This window comes from Dromiciops gliroides, chromosome 6 (assembly GCF_019393635.1).
Source record: "Dromiciops gliroides isolate mDroGli1 chromosome 6, mDroGli1.pri, whole genome shotgun sequence".
Taxonomy (NCBI): Eukaryota; Metazoa; Chordata; class Mammalia; order Microbiotheria; family Microbiotheriidae; genus Dromiciops; species Dromiciops gliroides.
This window is the reverse complement of record NC_057866.1, coordinates 3,210,872-3,228,551: the sequence shown is the minus strand read 5'-3', so window position 1 is coordinate 3,228,551 and position 17,680 is coordinate 3,210,872. Positions and strand designations below refer to the sequence as shown.

The 17,680-nt window shown below is 45.4% G+C and overlaps 1 protein-coding gene across 1 annotated transcript in view; it reads right to left on the bottom strand.

The window, feature by feature from the left end:
- Nucleotides 1-16,019, bottom strand: part of SLC22A18 (solute carrier family 22 member 18) — a 74,471-nt gene extending 58,452 nt beyond the window's left edge. The window contains exons 1-3 of the mRNA XM_043969648.1: nt 15,722-16,019; nt 12,905-13,002; nt 11,899-12,044 (exon numbers count right to left, since the gene is read on the bottom strand). Of these exons, the coding sequence (XP_043825583.1) occupies nt 11,899-12,044; nt 12,905-13,002; nt 15,722-15,889 (412 nt within the window). The 5' untranslated portion in view covers nt 15,890-16,019. The remainder of the gene's footprint in view (nt 1-11,898; nt 12,045-12,904; nt 13,003-15,721) is intronic.
- Nucleotides 16,020-17,680: the final 1,661 nt, after the last annotated feature.

Genomic DNA, 17,680 nt, shown 5'->3' with positions numbered 1-17,680 from the left:
AGGCAGTGTGGGCTGGTGGTTAAAGCCTTGAACTCGGAATCACGAGGGGTTCAAATCCCAGCTCAGACACTTGTAGCTGTGTGACCCTGGGCAAATCCCCTCGTTTCCTGGAGCCTTGGTGTCTTTACTGGCAGGCTGAAAATGTACCCTTCCTATTCTAAATCTGTGAGTCTGTGGCCCGGATTGGAAGGTGGCTCTGCCCCTCACTTATTGTGTGCGACCGTGGGCCAATCTCTTCTCCTGTTTGGGCCAAAGCTTCTTCCTCTGTCAAAAGAGGGAAGTAGAAGAGGCATTCTCTTACGTCCTAAAGGCCTCTTTTCCAGAGGGGGAAACTGAGACACCCGGAAGAGAAGGGCCTTGTCTACAGGAGGTGGGCAGGAAGCTGCAGAGCCCCGGATCAAGCCCACCAGCTTCTCAGATTCAAGCCCCAGGGTTTTCCCCTTGGGATCCTGCACTCTGCAGTCTGTGCCTGCCGGCACACTGGGCTCATTCCTGGGTCTGTGACTTTGCTCACATTGTTCCTATTGCCTGGAGTGCCTGCCCCTCCTCTATGCTCATAGAGGGACCAGTCCCAGCGCTCCCTGCCCCTCCCTTCCTTGGGCTCCTAGTGGGCTGGACACACAGTGTCAGAGTCTGTCTTTGGATTTGCTCTGTATCCCTGTCACTTAGCAGTGTCTGGCACAGAGTAGGAACTTCATCAAAGCTTGTTCACTGGCTGAGTGATTGTTTCAGGGGTCAGTTCAATCTTTTTTTAGAAAAAAATTATTTTTTCCAATTTCGTGTAAAGACAATTTTTAACATTAAATTTTAAGATTTTGCATTTCAAATTTTCTCCCTCTCTCCCTCTCCTCCATCCTCCCTGAGACAGTAAGCAATTTGATATCAGTTATACATGTATTTCCACATCAGTCATATTGTGAAAGAAAGACCAAAACGAAAGAATGATAAAAACAAAGGAAGTAAAAAAAGGTCTACTTCCATCCATATTCAGACCATATCAATTCTTTCTCTGGATGTGGATAGCATTTTTCATCATGAGGCTTTTTGAATTGTCTTGGATTGCTGTGAATAGCTAAGTCATTCACAGCTGTTCATTGAACAATATTGCTGTTTCCATATACAATGTTCTGGTTCTGCTCAATTCACTTTGCATCAGTTCATGCAAGTCTTTCCAGGTTTTTCTGAAATCAGCCTGGTCATCTTTTCTCATGGTATGACAGCATTCCATTACAATTATATACCACAATGAATGTAATGGAATACTATTGTGCTGTAAGAAACAATGAGCAGGAGGATTTCAGAGAAACCTGGAACGACTTACATGTACAGATGCTGAGTGAGATGAGCAGAATCAGGAGAACATTGTACACAGAAACAGCAACATTGTGTGATGATCAACTGTGATAGACTTGGCTCTTCTCAGCAATGCAGTGATCCAAAACAGTTTCAAAGGACTCATGATAGAAAATCCAGAAAAAAGAACTGTGGATTCTGAATGCAGATTGAACCATACTGTTTCTACTTCTTGGCTGTTTTTCCCCTCTTTTATGAGGTTTTCCCTTGTGTTCTGATTCTTCTTTCACAATATGACTAATGCAGAAATATGCTTAATGTGATTGTACATATAGAACATATATCAGATTGCTTTCTGTTTTGGGGGAGGGAAGAGGGAAGGGAGTGGGGGGGGAGAACAATCTGGAACCAAAAATCCTATGAAAACAAATGTTGAAAACTATCTTTACTTGTAACTGGAAAATAATAATATACTTTTATGATTAAATAAATAAATAAATAATTATATATCACAACTTTTTTAGCCATTTCCTAAATGATGGGAATCCCCCTCAATTTCCAATTCTTTGTCACCAAGAAAAAAGCAGCTATAAATTTTTTTTTTACAAATGGATCCTCTTCCCCCCCACCCCATTTAAAAATCTCTTTGGGATACAGATCTAGTAGTGGTATTTTAGGGTCAGTGGTATGCACAGTTTTATGGCCCTTTGGGCATAGTTCCAAATTGCTCTCCAGAATGGTTGGATCAGTTCACAACTTCACTAACAGTGCATGTGTACCAATTCCTACATCTCTTCTAAGATAATTTTCCTTTTCTGTCATATTAGCCAATCTGTTAGATATGAGGCGGTACCTCATAGTTGTTTTAATTTTCATTTTTCTAATCAATAGTGATTTAGAACATTTTTCACATGACTATAGATAGCTCTGATTTCTTCATCTGAAAATTTCCTGTTTGTGTTTTTTGACCATTTGTCAATTGGAGAATGACTTTCATTCTTATAAATTTGATTCAGTTCTCTATATATTTGAGAATGAGGCCTTTATCAGTGTCTCTAATAAAAATAGTTTCCCAGCTTTCTGCTTTCCTGCTAATCTTGGTTTGCATTGGTTTTGTTTGTGCAAACCCTTTTAAAATTTAATATAATCAAAATAATCCATTTTGCGTTTTGTAATATTCTGTATATTTTGTTTATTTGTAAATTCTTCCCTTATCCATAGATCTGACAGCTAAACTATTTCTTGCTCTCCTGATTTGTTTATGGTATCACCCTTTATATCTAAATCATGTACCCACTTAGATCTTATTGTGGTATATGGTAGGAGATGTTGGTTTATGCCTAATTTCTGCCATACTGTTTTCCTAGCAGTTTTTGTCAAATAGTGAGTTCTTGTCCCAAAAGCTGAGCTCTTTGGGTTTATCAAAAACAAAATTGCTATAGTCATTTATTACTGTGTCTTTTGTATCTAATCTTTCCCACTAATCCACTACTCTATTGTTTAGCCAGTACCAGATAGTTATGATGATTAATAAATTATAATTCAGTATGAGATTTGGTATGGCTAGGCCACCTTCCTTCGCATTTGTTTTCATTGAGTCCCTTGATATTCTTGACTTTTTGCTCTTCCAGATGAATTTTGTTATTATTTTTCTAGCTCTATAGAATAATTTTTGGTAGTTTAGTATGGCATTGAATAAACTAATTTAAGCAGAATTGTCACTTTTATTATATTGGCTAGCCTATCTATGAGCAATTTATATTTTTTCCCATTGTTTAGACCTGACTTTATTTATGCGAAAAGTGTTTTGTAATTTTATTAATTTAGTTTTGGGGTTTGTCTTGGCAGGCAGACTCCCAAATATTTTATATTGTTTACAGTTTTTAAAATGGAATTTCTTTTTCTATCTCTTCTTGCTGGACTTTGTTGGTAATATAGGAATGCTGTTGATTGATTTTATATCCTGAAACTTTGCTAAAGTTAGTTATTTCAACTAGTTTTTTTAGTTGATTCTTTAGGATTCTCTAAGCATACCATTATATCATGTGCAAAGTATAATAGTTTTGCTTCCTCATTGCCTATTCTAATTTCTTTCTTTTTCTTTTTCTTCTCATTGCCTTAGCTAGCATTTTCTAGTACAACATTGGATAAAAGTAGTGATAATGCCAGCTCTGGATTCAGGAAGACCTGAGTTCAAATCTGGCCTCAGGCACTTGACACTTATTGGTATGTGAAACTGGCAAGTCACTTAACCCTCATTGCCCTGTCCCCCCCCCAAAAGTAGTGATAATGGGCATCTTTGTTTCACTCCTCATCTTGCGAACACTTCTAGCTTATCAAAATCACAGATAATGCTTGCTGATGGTTCTAGATAGATACTACTTATCATTTTAAGAAAGCTCTATTTATTCCTATATGCTCTAGTGTCTTTAATAGGAATGGGTGCTGTATTTTGTCCAATGCTTTTTCTCTATCTATTGAGATAATCCTAAGATTTCTGTTAGTTTTGTAATTGATGTGGTCAATTACGCTGATGGTTTTCCTAACGTTGAACCAGCCCTGCATTCCGGGTATAAGCCCCACCTGGTCATAGTGTGCAGTCCTTGTGATATCTCGCTGTAGTCTCCTGGCTGGGGCTTTATCTAAAGTTTCTTCAATGTTCATTAGGGAACTTGGTCTCTATTTTATTTCTTGGGTTCATTCTTCCTGGTTTAGGTGTCAGCACCGTATCTGTATCATAAAAGGAATTCGGTAGGGCTCCTTCTTCACCCATTTCCCCAAATAGTCCATATAGTGTTGGAATGGATTGTTCTTGAAATGTTTTTCAGGATTTCCAACTTAGTGTTTAATTGTGGATTTTCAACTTATTCTTTCTCTAGTTTTCTTAGTTCCACACCCAATCCATTGATCTGTTCTTTCTCTATTTTACTGAGATAAACATTTTCCCCTAAGTACTGCTTTGGCTGCATCTCATCAATTTTGATGCATTGTCTCATTGTTGTCATTCTCGGAAATGAAATTATTGATTGTCTTTATGATTTGTTCTTTGATTTATTCATTCTTCAGCTTATTATTAGCTTATTGTCATTTAGCTTCAAATTAATTTTTAATTTATCTTTCCATGGTCCTTTATTGAATGATTTTTAAAATTACATTATGACCTGAAAGGGATGCATGGAATATTTTTGCCTTTCTGCATTTGATTGCAAGGTTTTTATATATGGTCAGTTTTTGTGGAGGTGCCATGTACCATTGAGGAAAAGATATATTCCTTTGTATCTCCATTCCATTTTCTACAGATGTCTATAATTATCTAACTTTTGTAAAGTTCTATTCACCTCCTTAACTTCTTTGTTGTTTATGACTTAGTTAGATTTATCTAGTTTTGAGAGGGGAAAGTTGAGGTCCCCCACTATTATAGTCACACTGTCTATCTCCTCCTGTAACTAGTTTAACTTCTTTAAAATGTCGATGCTTTACCATTTGGTGCATTTATGTTTAGTATTGAGATTATATCACTGTCTATGGTACCTTTATGGTACCTTATCTCTTTTACTTAGTTTGTTTTAATTAATTTGTTTTGTTTTGTCTGAAATTGTGATTGCTACTCCCTGATTTTTTTTACTTCAGTTGAAGCTTAACTGAGCCCCTTACCTTTACTCTGTGAGTGTCTCTTTGCTTCAAATGTGTTTCTTATAAATAAAGTATTGTAGAATTCTGATTTTTAATCTACTCTACTATCCATTTCCATTTTTATGGGTAAGTTCATCTCATTCACATTAACAGTTATGATTACTGTGTATTTCCTCATGTCCCATTCCCTTCCTGTTTATCTCCCTCCCTCCCTCTTGCTATCTCCTTTTCCCCTCTCACCTTTCATCCTGTCTCTCCTGATCAGTGTTTTGCTTCTGACCACCTGACCCAATCTGCCTTCCCTTCTATCAGTACTCCCCCCTTTTCTTATCTTCCTCCCCCTTCTTCCCTATAGGGTAAAATAGATTTCTATACCCAGCTGAGTGTGTGTGTGTGTGTGTGTGCACACGCGCACACGCGCGCGCGTATTTCCTCTTTAGGCCAATTTCAATCAGAGTAAGGTTCAAACAATGCCCCCCACTCCATTTCCCCCTTCCACTGTAATAGGCTTTTCATGCTTCTTCATGTGAGATGATTTATCCCATTCTACCTCTCCCTTCCTTCTCCCAGTGCACTCCTCTTTCTCACCCCCTCAGTTTTTTATATCATCCCATCAAAGCCAACTTATACCTATGCCCTCTGTCTATGTATATATCTTCTTCTGACTGGCGTGATACAGTTCTTAAGAATTACAAGTATCATCTTCCCACAGAAGAACGTAAACAGTTGAATCTTATTGAATCCCTCATGGTTTCTGTTTCCTTTTTATCTTTTTATACTTCTCTTGAGTCTTGTATTTAAGAACCAAAATTTCTGTTCAGCTCTGGTCTTTTCATCAGGAATACTTAAAAGTCCTCTATTTCATTAAATATTCATTTTACCCCAAAGGATTGTGCTCAGTTGTGCTGAGTAGATGATTCTTGGTTTTAACCTTAGTTCCCTTGCCTTCTGGAATATCATATTCCAAACCCTCTGATCCTCTAGTGTAGAAGCTGCTAAATCCTGTGTAATCTTGACTGTGGTTCCATGATATTTGAATTTTTTTTCTGGCTGCTTGTGGTATTTTTGCCTTGACCTGGGAATTCAGGAATTTGGCCATAATATTCCTGGGAGTTTTCATTTTGGGATCCCTCTCAGGAGGTGATTGGTGGATTCTTTCCATTTTTATTTTACTCTCTGAAACTAACATATCAAGGCAGTTTTCCTTGATAATTTCTTGAAATATGATGTGAAAGTTCTTTTTTTTTTTAAATCATGGCTTTCAGGGGCAGCTAGGTGGCATAGTAGATAGAGCACCAGCTCTGGAGTCAGGAGAATCTGAGTTCAAATCCGGCCCCAGACACTTAACACTTACTAGCTGTGTGACCCTGGGCAAGTCACTTAACCCCAATTGCCTCACCAAAAAAAAAAAGAAAGAAAGAAAGAAAGAAAGATTTCACATTGTCTTTTGTTTTTTCATACTTTGATTTTGTTTGATTGATTCTTGATGTCTCATGGTATCATTTGTTTCTACTTGCCCAGTTCTATTTTTCAAGGAATTATTTCCTTTAGTGAGCTTCTGTACCTTCTTTTCTATTTGGCCAATTCTATTTTTTAAGGGGTTGTTTTCTTCAGTCAATTTTTATACTTCCTTTTCCATTGTTTATGGTTCCTTTACCAAGCTCTTGACTGTTTTTTCATGATTCTCTTGCATTGCTCTCATTTATTTTCCCAATTTTTCTTCTACTTCTCTTATTTGATTTTTAAAAGCCTTTTTGAGCTCTTCCAAGAGAAGTTTTGGGGCCTGTGAGAATGATTCATATTTTTCTTCAAGGCCTTGCATGTAGGCATTTTGATATTTTTTTCCTTTTCTGAGTTTGTGTTTTGATCTTCCTTGTCACTGTGGTAACTTTCTATGGCCAGGTTATTTTTCGGTTTTGTTTTTTGCTCATTTCCCCAGCCTATTTTGTGACTTTTAAAGGTGAGCTCTGTTCCTGAAGTGGAGAGGGCACTGTCTCAAGCTTCTTGCACCAGGGTCAGGGGCCTGGCCACTGGCCTGTTGCTCTGGCCATTTGCACTAGCCATTTGCCTGCTGCACTGGGGCCACAGAGTCTGGCCACTAGTGTGCTGTGCTAGGGGCTTAAGGCCTCACAGCTGGCTTGATATACTGCTGGATTGCTGCACTGGTGCCACATGGCCTCAGTCAGTGACCTGTGCTGCACTACAGGGTCTCACTGCTGCCTTGCCTAGACACCACATGCATTGGACTGTGTTCCCCTTTTACCTGAATGAGACAGACTTTTTCTGCTGATCTTCTACATTGTTTTGGCCTGGAAAATTGTTCTGCCCCCATCTCTTAGCTGGTTCTGCTGCTCCAGAATTCATTTTGTAGTGTCATTTTATAGTTGTTTGGAAGTGAATTTGGGAGAGCTCAGACAAGTTCCTGCCTTATTCTGCCATCTTGGCACCACCCCAGGGGAGTAGAATCAGCCAGTTCAATCTTGCCTAGCATACTGCAAGTTCCCTAAGGCCAGGGCTTGGGGCTGCTTCTCCTGTATCCCCAGACTGGGAGCTTCCTTAGGGCAGAGACCAGGTATGGTCCCCATCCGTGTCCTCTGTAGTCTAGTCAGGACAGAGTTGGATACAATAAATATTTGTTGACTTGTTTCCTGCCATAGAATTAGAAAGTTATCCTGATCATGCCATATCTCCCTATGTCTCTCTTTGAAATCTCTTTTTGGTCCTGGCTCTAACCCCTCTACCCTCCAGTGCTCTCTCAGACCTTTACCTCTCTGTTCTGACTTCATGATTCCCCCTCCTCACTATTGACTGTATAATTAAACAATTCAACATTAGCATCACCTCCATTCAATCCCTTCATTCTTGGTTTATCTCTGCTAACACCTTAACAAACTCTAGCCCTGGATTGCCCCCACCATCTATCTCCTATTGACTTTTGTTGAACAGAGCTGGAAGAAGTTATGAATTGTGCTGACGGGGGCCACTACAAGTTCATGGCATCTTATTTGAACTGGGCCCTCAATGTAGCAAGGTGGTCCTTCTGCTCTTCCACAATTTATTCACTGTCCTGCTCTCCTCGACAACTGCTCCAAACTTTCTCTGCTTTCTTCAAGGCTCTCCACACCTCCCACTCACACCAGCTCTCTCAGGTTAGGTCTTCATTTCATACTTGACTGAGAAAATAGAAACCATTCACCACAGGCTCTCCCTCCTTGCCTTGAAATCAATCTGATTTGACATCACCCTTCCTTTTCTCCTCCTTTACTCTACTCTCTGATGAAGAGGTAGCCCTTCTCCTTGACAAAACAAATTCCTGTACATGCACCCATATTATAGAGGCAATAGACTCTCTCTCTCTCTCTCTCTCTCTCTCTCTCTCTCTCTCTCTCTCTCTCTCTCTCTCTCTCTCTCTCTCTCCCCCTCTCTCCCCCCTCCCACCCCTCCTTTCTGTGTCTGTTTCTCTCTGTGTCTCTGTCTCAGTCTTTGTCTCTGTCTCCCTCTCTGTGTCTCTCTCTCCCATCCCTCCTTTCTGTGTCTGTTTCTCTCTCTGTCTCTCTCTGTCTCAATCTTTGTCTCTCTTTCTATGTGTCAGTCTCTGTTTTCCTTTCTCTCTGTGTGTCTTTTTTCTCCCAATACATTTATAGGTTCTTTCTCTGCTGCCTATATAACACACCCTGTCTCAGATTCTTAAAACCCTCACTTGACCCTATGCTCCCTTAAGCTATTGTCAAACGACTTTCCTGCATACCCTCCTTGCCCCTACTTTGTCTCCTCTCACCCCCCAATCCTTTGAAATCTGGCCTCTGACTTTTTCATTCAACTCCAAAGTTACCAGTGATCTCTTAACTTCCAAATGTGATTCCTTCTTGCTTCTTATGTGTGCCATAGGAGGGATTGTTTTCATCTACAGACCAGATGGTCCCTTTCAGCTCTTACATTCTGTGATTCTCTAGGTTTCACCCTTCTTGATTTCTTTAATAGCATTTGTTAGACTCGTGCACGTCTGAAAGAGAGACATTAAAACTGCTTCCCACTATTCTGGCTTTACTGTCTATCTAAACAGTCATGTTAATTCAGTGACTATGGTATTTTTTGCAGAATTCAGTTTCCCTAAATATCTCTTTTTATTGAAGTCTTTTTTTGGTGTTGTCTTGTTGGAGATTATGATTGTTTACCTTGTTTTTGTTTTGTTTTGTTTTTTATCTGAAGCATAATGGATTTTGCTCCAACTCCTTATTTTAATCGGTGAATCTTCAGGTTTCAAATGTGTTTCTTATAAACAATTATTGTTAGATTCTTCTTTCTAATCCATTCTGCTCTCTCCTTTTGTTTCATGGGTGATCTAATCCCAATGACACTCATGTGATGTTAAATATATATTTCCCTTCACCAATTTTCTTATATTTTTCCTTTCTTTGATCCCCACCCATTCTTTACAGAGAAGAAAAGATTGGTGAGAGAAGAATATGTATTCTTTGCCTTATTCAATCTATTATTCTTCCCTTCCTCTCACCTAGACCATGATCACAGGTTTTTACTCTCTGTTTCATTTTAACTTTTTTTTATTACTAAGCATTTCTTTCCCTCCCTGTCCATTTAAAAAGAAAGAAAAGAAAAGAAAAATCCTTGTAACAGTCAAACAAAACAAATTCTTAAACTGTCTGTGTTAAAAAAGGTATATCCCAAAGTGTCCCAATTCCATTTAATCTCTGTCAGGAGGTGGGCACCATGTTTCATCACGGATCTTCTGGAATCATGACGGCCAATTGCACTGATTAGAGTTCCTAAGGCTCTCAAAGTGGTTTGTCTTTGCCATGTTGTTGTTATTGTAGAAATTGTTCTTCTAGTCCTGCTCCCTTCAACTGCATTGATTCATGCAAATATTTCCCACATTCTCTATTTTTTTCCTTTTCCTTTTTTTCCCCCAAGGCAATGAGGGTAAAGTGACTTGCCCAGGGTCACACAGCTAGTAAGTGTCAAGTGTCTGAGGTGGGATGAAAACTCAGGTCCTCCTGAATCCAGGACCGGTGCTTTATCCACTGTGCCACCTAGTTGCCCCCTCCCACATTCTCTAAAACTGTCCCTTTCCTGCTGACCTGGGCTGGAAGAATAGCCCATCGAGCTTTCTCCTTGGGTTTCTCCATCACATCTTGCCTGTTACTCTTCCTAGAGCTTTGTTGTTGGGAAGCCCTGAGCTGTCTTGCCTTCTCCTGCCTCACAATCTTTGACCATCTCCTTCATTTCAGCATTTGACCCTGTTGGCCACTCTCACAACACAACTCTCTCCTGTTTCTCTGTTCTTCTGCAATCTTTTTTGTTCAGTTTTTTCCTTGTCACCCAAACTCTTGGTGTCCCCCAAGCCACCCAGAGATTTCTACCTCCTCTCTACATACTCTCTCTTAGGGACCTCATCACTTCTCATGGGTTCAATAATCATTTCTATGCAGATAGTTTCCAAGTCAATTTCTCTGGCCCTGGTCTCTCACTTGAGCTTGAGTCCCATGTCAAGTTGCACATCAGACAACTGGAAATGTTGAATGTCAAGTGGTCACTGAAAACTCAACATGTCTAAAACAGACTCATTGTTTCCTCCTTGGATTGTCCCCTCTTCCAAACTTCCCTGTTCCTGTTAAAGGCACCACCAGTCTTCAAGTCACCCAACCTTCTGCTCATCTTCAACTCTTCGTTCTCCCCACCATATTCAATCAATTGTCAAGTCTTGTGAGTTTTACCTCTATACCATCTGTTCCACCCCTCTCCGCTCTTGTAGCCTTAGTTCAGGGCCCCACCCCCTCTCATCCAGACTCTTGCAACAGCCTCCTAATTGGTCTCCCTGACTCCAATCTCTTTTTGTCTCCCAGCCATCATCCTCTGCACTGAGGCCAAAGTGGTCTTCCTAAAGTATAGGTCTGACCACGTAACTCCTCTCCTCAGGAAGCTCCCATTGCTCCTTCTTTCCTTCAGGATAAAATATAAACTTCTGTTTGGCTCTTAAAGCCCCTCCCTCACCCTTGACCAGCCTGTCTTCCACACATAGGATACACACCCTCCTCACTGAGACCCTTAGTTTCTTTTCTTTTTTTTTCTTTTTTCTTTTTTTGTGGGGCAATGGGGGTTAAGTGACTTGCTCAGGGTCACACAGCTAGTAAGTGTCAAGTGTCTGAGTCCGGATTTGAACTCAAGTACTCCTGACTCCAGAGCCAGTGCTTCATCCACTGCACCCCCTACCCCCGCCCCTTAGTTTCTTTTAAAGCTCAGCTCAAACACCACCTCCAGTGTGAGGTTAAGTGTCCCCTCACCCCGGTTTCCTTCTCACTAAATGCCTTTATTTTTACTGGGTATATATTCTATATTTGGCCGTGCTCCTAGCACCACCTGCCGGCTGGTCCAGCCAACTCCCCAGAATTCTGTGGGTTCATGCTGGGGCCCTGGGAACTCAGGCTAATCTGTCTCAGGTTAAGGGCAAGGCCACAGACCCCTGGGGAATTCTGAGTCCTCACCCCCAGCAGGCAGGTGGCACTGTGGGCATGGTTGTACTTCTGGGCTTCCCTGCTGTTTCTCCCATAGACCTTGAAGGGCTTTGTACACCCAAATCCAGCACAGCCTTACTTCCATAAGGGGCTTTGGCAAATTGTGCTGACTGACTGTGTGACAGATTGGACTGTAGAGCCCAATGATCTTGTTTTCTGGAGGAAGGAAGGAAAAGCTGTGGTTTAGGGTCGTCCAGGGAGCACAGGTCAGAACAGAATTGCTGAGCCTGGGGCCCAAGCTCCCTCTAGCTGGCCAGGAAAGACAGGGAGCCCAAGGGAGGGGGCCCTTACAAAGCCTCCTTTCCAGGTCCTTCTCGGTCCCTCTCCTGCCCCCCTTCTCATGCCTCTCCCCCAGTTCCTAAGGCCAGGCCACAAGATGTAAGGAACTGACATTCTCTCCCTCTGTGTACCCATTTCCAGGACATTTGGGGAGCCCCATTACCTGGGAGCACATGCATGAACAGAGCTGGGATCCGGGACGCCACGAGGAGAGGCACATTCGTGGCAAAGGAGAGAAGCAGGTAGAGCCCCGATGCAGCCAAGAAGGAGAGAGTCAGGGCTGCCCGGGCCCCGTACTGGTCAGCAAACCTGGGAGGAGACACAGATATGAGGCTGCCCTGCTCGGCGACTGATCATAGGCCTTCTGCTTCTGTTCAGCTTGGCCCCAGGGTCAGGGGACCATGGACTGAGCGCACTAAGGAACCTTGGGGATCACTTAGTCCAACCCTGTCATATGATTAAGACCTAGAACAGTGAAGTGACCTCTACAAGGTCTCACATCGAGTGAGCATCAGACCTGGGATGTGAGTCAGACCTAGACCCTCTGCTGACCACAGGAGAGTATCTGGGAGTGGGGAGGGGGGGAACTGGACCCTGAGAAGGCAGGAGGAAGGAGAAGGAAAGAGGGAAGGAGAGATCATGGTGAAGAGAGGGAAAGAAGGGGAAAGGAGAGCTGAGGAAAGAAAGGTGATGAAGGGGGAGGAGAGAGAGGAGGGACATGGAGAAGGAAGAGCAGAGGAGAAAAGGAAGAGGAGGAGGAGGGGAGGAGGGAGAGGAGGAGAAAAGGAGAAGGAGAAGGAGGAAGGAGGAAGGGGAGGAGTGTCCTAATTACTTCGAGGTAGCTGGCTTCTTTCCACTTTGCCCTAGTCTGCTTGCCCGTGGCATAAGCCTATCCTCACCCCCAAACCTTCAGGGGAGAGAAGACGCTTAGGTTCAGAGCAGGGTGAACTCTCAGAGCTCTCCTTTGACAGGAGAACTGAGGCCCAAGGAAGGGAGAGCACTTGCCCAGCTCATCCTCCAAAGTCACCTCAGCCCTGAGATGAAGTCGGCTGAGTCTCAGTTCTGAGACTCCCCTGTCTGGTCCCTCTGCACTCTCTCTTCCTGGGCCAGACAGTGGGGGTGCCTCAGAAGGCTTGGCTCCCCTAGCTCAGGAGAAATGGTTACATTACCTGCCAAAAATGGGGCCTCCCAGGAGCTGGAGAACCCCAAAGATGGTCTGAAGGTAGCCAAAGCCCATGGAGTCCAGGCCCAGGTTCCTCGCCAGGTACTGAAATCAAGAAAACATACCATCTCTTATTGTTTGTAGGGCATCAGGGTTCTAGAACGCTTCCCCTTCTCTTATCAAGTTGTACCAGTGACCTCTGAATAAGGCTAGGAAGGAATCATTCATCCTCTTCTACAGAGTGGGAGTAACCCCAGGCAGAGAGAGAGAGAGAGAGAGAGAGAGAGAGAGAGAGAGAGAGAGAGAGAGAGAGAGGGAGAGAGAGAGAGAGAGGGAGAGAGAGAGAGAGAGAGAGAGAGAGAGAGAGAGAGAGAGAGAGAGAGAGAGAGAGAGAGAGAGAGGGAGAGGGAGAGGGAGAGGGAGAGGGAGAGGGAGAAAGAGAGAGGAAAGAAGGAGGGAGGGAGAGAGGGGGGAGGGAGGGAGGGATGGATGAAGGGAGAAAGGAAGGAGGGAGGCAGAGAGAAGAGGACTTAGGAAAGCTGAAGATGTTCTTCTGGTTTGTTCTGGAATGGAAGAGAACCGGACATGTTTGCGGGTGGCCAATGGAGGATAAGACAAGGCAGGGGCAGGCTTCCAAAGGTGACATACTAAGAGCACACACAGCCAAAGGCTTTGGCCCAGGGGAGAAGGAGGGTTGATGCCCAGACGTCTTGCTGTGTGGAGCCTCTTTGGTGTCAGGGAGGTGATGTCCTCTGCAGGGGCCGGCGGGGGGGAGTGGTATCTGAGCTTTAGGGAGAGAGGAGAAACTTTGAGGTGTCCTCAGTGGAGAATGAGAGGGGAGCTATCAGACAAGGCTCAAAGGATTTCATGGTGCTGCAGGGAGGGCCCCTTGGAGAATCCACACTTGGGGGACACCTCGGTGGCCCACTTCCAGGACTCCATTCAGTAGTATGGCAACTGGAACAAAAAGGAGGATGTTGGACTTTGGCAAGATGTTGCCAATGTTAACATGAGGCAGTGTGGGGTAGTGGGTAGAGCAACGGAGTTGAGGTCAGAAGGCCTGAGTTCAAATCCCAGTTCACATACTGTAACCTCGGGCAAGTTACTTAACATCGTTGGAACTCAGTTTCCTCAAAACAAAAGGGTTGGACTAAGTGCCCTCAAAGTCCCCTCCCACCCCCAAATCTATAATCATACAGTCTTTGAGCTGGAGGGCCACGGTTGTGGGGGAGGGAAGGCTGAAGCCTGGGAGATGGGCTGGGAGAAGGGAGGGTGGGAAGTCGAGGAGGCCACAAGGAGGATGAAGAATGAGTATGGGGGGGCAGGGCACCCCAAGGGAGTTGGGCAGGTAGACTGATATGCCCACAAGAGAGGACCATGTGGTCCAGGTGATAAAGATGGGTCACAGGAGCCTCTGAGGAGGAGGGGGGAGCAAGGACCCGCAGCTGCCTTCTCCTGACCCCAGGGGCTTGAGGAGAGACCAGCCCTGGGCCTGGCACCGTCTGGGGAGGGCCTGGCTCCCAAGGCCCAGTGGGAAGGGCAGGGCAGGCAGATTGTGGCAGGGGTGGGCCACAGTGTCGAGGTGGGATGGAGCCTGAGGGTCTGAGGGGCCTCTGGTCCTCAGTGGATGCTGACAAGCAAAGCCACGGACCTCTCTGCTCATGGAATTCACCTCCAGACCCCCAGCCCTGTCTTGGGGAAGCCTGGGGGCCACCTTCTGGGGGATCAGCCGCTGTGGACATGGGCTTCTGTGGAAGCTGAAGGAAGAGCCGGAAGTGGCTGGGGCTGTTGCCCTGAGTCTTTGGCACCAGCCTGTGGGTCAATGCCAGAAGCTGCTCTGGTTTTAAAGGCAAAGCCTGCCCATCGACTCTGCTATGGCCCCGAGCACTCTGGGACCTTCCCCTTCCCTGCACCTGGAGCCTGTCTTAGGAGCTACCTCCACCGTGGGGCTTTGTCGTTCTTTGACTCCCAACAAGTCCAAGCCCATCTCTTTCCAAAGGAGGGGCCTCTGGGACTTGTCCAGTCACTCAGCCAGGCAGTAAGAGCCTTGGGGCTCCCAGCCAAGAATGGACAGGGCTGGGTCCCTTCACCCACTGTTCTGGGGGAAAAGTCATGTTAGGCAGGCTTGGAAAGCCAAGCAGAGGAGCCCGGGCCCTCCCGCTGGTCCTCACCAGCCTCCTCAAGGTGGGGCATCAGAGCCAGGGGGCCTGGAATCAGAGGCTCTGCCCCAAGCATTCTTTTCCCTCTCGGGGCCTCAGTTCCCTCCTTTATCCATGAAAGGGTGGGACTCAGTGACTGCTGAGGGGATGCCTGGGCTGAGCCATCCATCAGACTGAGGGCATCCCTCTGTGCTGGTGGGGGGGAGGAGGGGGAGGGGGAAGAAGGAAAGGGGGAGGAGGAGGGAGAGGAGGGAAAGGTGGAGGAGCCGAGTCTTGGATCCGGATCTCCACTCTGCTGACCAGCACCCGTCTAATGCTGCCTGTGCAGGGAAGCACCTGAGCAGGGCATGGAGAGCCAGGCTAAGAGGCGCGGGAGACTACTGGGTCCAGTGCCCACATTTTACAGATAAAGAAATGGAGGCCCAGAAGGGAAGGGACTTGTCTGAGGCCATCCAGTGGCCGAGTCAAACTTGAACCCAGGGCCCCTTCCGCATTATCTGCTTGGAGCTAGCTTCCCTCTACCGCCCAACCCCAGCCCTTGGCCCGTCTCCAGCTACCACTCACTTATGTGTGGCTGCACTGAGCAAGTACAGACAGCTGCCCCGTGGGTGGGAGGGGCCTAAGGCTGGTACCCTCCCCATCCCACCCCCAGCAGGACCACTCACGGGCATAATGGATAACTGCATGAAGAGGCAGGTGAGCTCTATAGCGGTTAGCACGTAGGTGACCCGGACCACAAACCACCGGTCCACGTCTCCCGGAGAGGTTGAGGTCTCCTTCTGGGGGCCTCCCTGGGCCTTCCTCGCCCGGTGGACGTGGGCGCCTTCCTGCATGCTGGCCTGGCTGTGGTCCCAGCTGCTGGCATAGACTGCGGGGAGCAGGACCTAGGAAAAATGGGAGACAGCAGAGGGGCCAGCTCGGTGGCAGCTAGGCACCCAGGGAGCCAAAGTCCTGTTGACTGTGGGCCACCTGCCCAGAGGGTGCTGAGCTGGGCGGGGACAGAGGCTGGGGAGGAAGAGGAGGGAAAGGAAGGAGGCTGGGTCTCTTCGCTCCATGATTCGGACTCCAGAGAGAGGGAAATGAAACCACCCCAGCCCCTGCTCCGGACGCCTTCTCAGTGGCTTGAGCCCTAGCCCCGAGCAGCCTTGACGGCTGAAGGAGGTTCATCCTCGGGAATCTGGCCAAGGCAGCTCAAGGCTGGGCCCCAGATAGGGGCTTTGATCTTGATGTGGGTGAAGTATTCTAGCCTCCAAGTTGTGGTGAGGAGCCAGGGACCAGGAGCCTCCTCCAAGTGTGACAACGGAGCCTCAGTGTCCTCATCTGTAAATAGGGATAATCACAGAGGTAAGGACAACCCCTAGGGTGTGCGTGTTGGGGGGCAGTGGGATGACGGGTGTAAAGGGTTTTGCCACGCTTAAGAGCCCCGGATCAAGGTCTCTCTCAGTAGAACGTAAGCCTCATCCTTGACGCAGCTCAGTGTTTGGCACGCATTAGCACTTTATAAATGTTTGTTGACCCATTGAGTGTTGACCTACTGTGATGGACTATATTCTTCTCACCAATGCAATGGTACAGAAGAGTTCCAGGGAACTCATGATAGAAGAGGATCTCCAAATCCAAGAAAAAAAAAAAAGAAAGAAAGAACTGTGGAGTAATATAGATGCTGATTGAACCATATTATTTCTTTTGTTTTGGGTGCTGTTGGTTTTTTTTTCTTTCTATTTTGAGGTTTTGCATCACTGCTCTGATTCTTTCTCTTGTAACAGGATTAATGCAGAAATAGGATTAATGTTATTATGTGTATATATATGTGTGTGTATATATATATATATGTATATGTATAGAGATATATAGATATAACCTATATCAGATTACCTGCTGTCTAGGGGAGGGGGGAGGGAGGAGTGGGAGGGAGAAAAATCTGAAATTGTAAAGCATGTATAAACAAAAGTTGAGAACTATCTTTACATGTAACGGAAAAAATAAAATACCTTATACATAAAAAAAAAATAAAAAAAAAATGTTTGTTGACCGACTGACTGAGTGACTCAAGGATCGGGCTTTGCCACTTTTGCCGGTGAGGACAGTCGCTCGCTTTCTGTGGGCCTCAGTTTCCTGATCTGTCTTGGGCTTGGTCCTCTCAGCTCATCCCTCTTAGCTGTAACCATAATCCTGTGGGCTCAGAGGGCTCAGCAGATTCTTACCCTTTGAGGACTTTTGGTCCGGGGCCTTTGGCCAGCCCTGGGAGATGTCACTAGAGACACTGGGTGTTCTAAGTTGCAGGTTAAGGATAAAGTTTTCACTAGCTGTGTCCCCCAGGACTTTACCCCTGCTTGGTGAGGGGTTCCTGTTACTCATTACCCTGAGGAGATCGGCAGCATCACCCCCCTCCCCAACTTCAGAGACAGGATCCAGCAGATTCCTTTCCCCCAGTAACTGGACCCAGTCACTCCCAGCCTGCCACTCCTCACCATGGTTTCATGAGAATCTTTCACCTGAAGGGCTTCTATCTCCCCACAAGAGCCCTGATGGGCAGGGAGTACAGAGACCCTTATCTCCACTTTACAGATGTGGAAACTGAGGCGCAGGGTGTTGACTGAGCATTACTTTCCACTCCTCCTCTG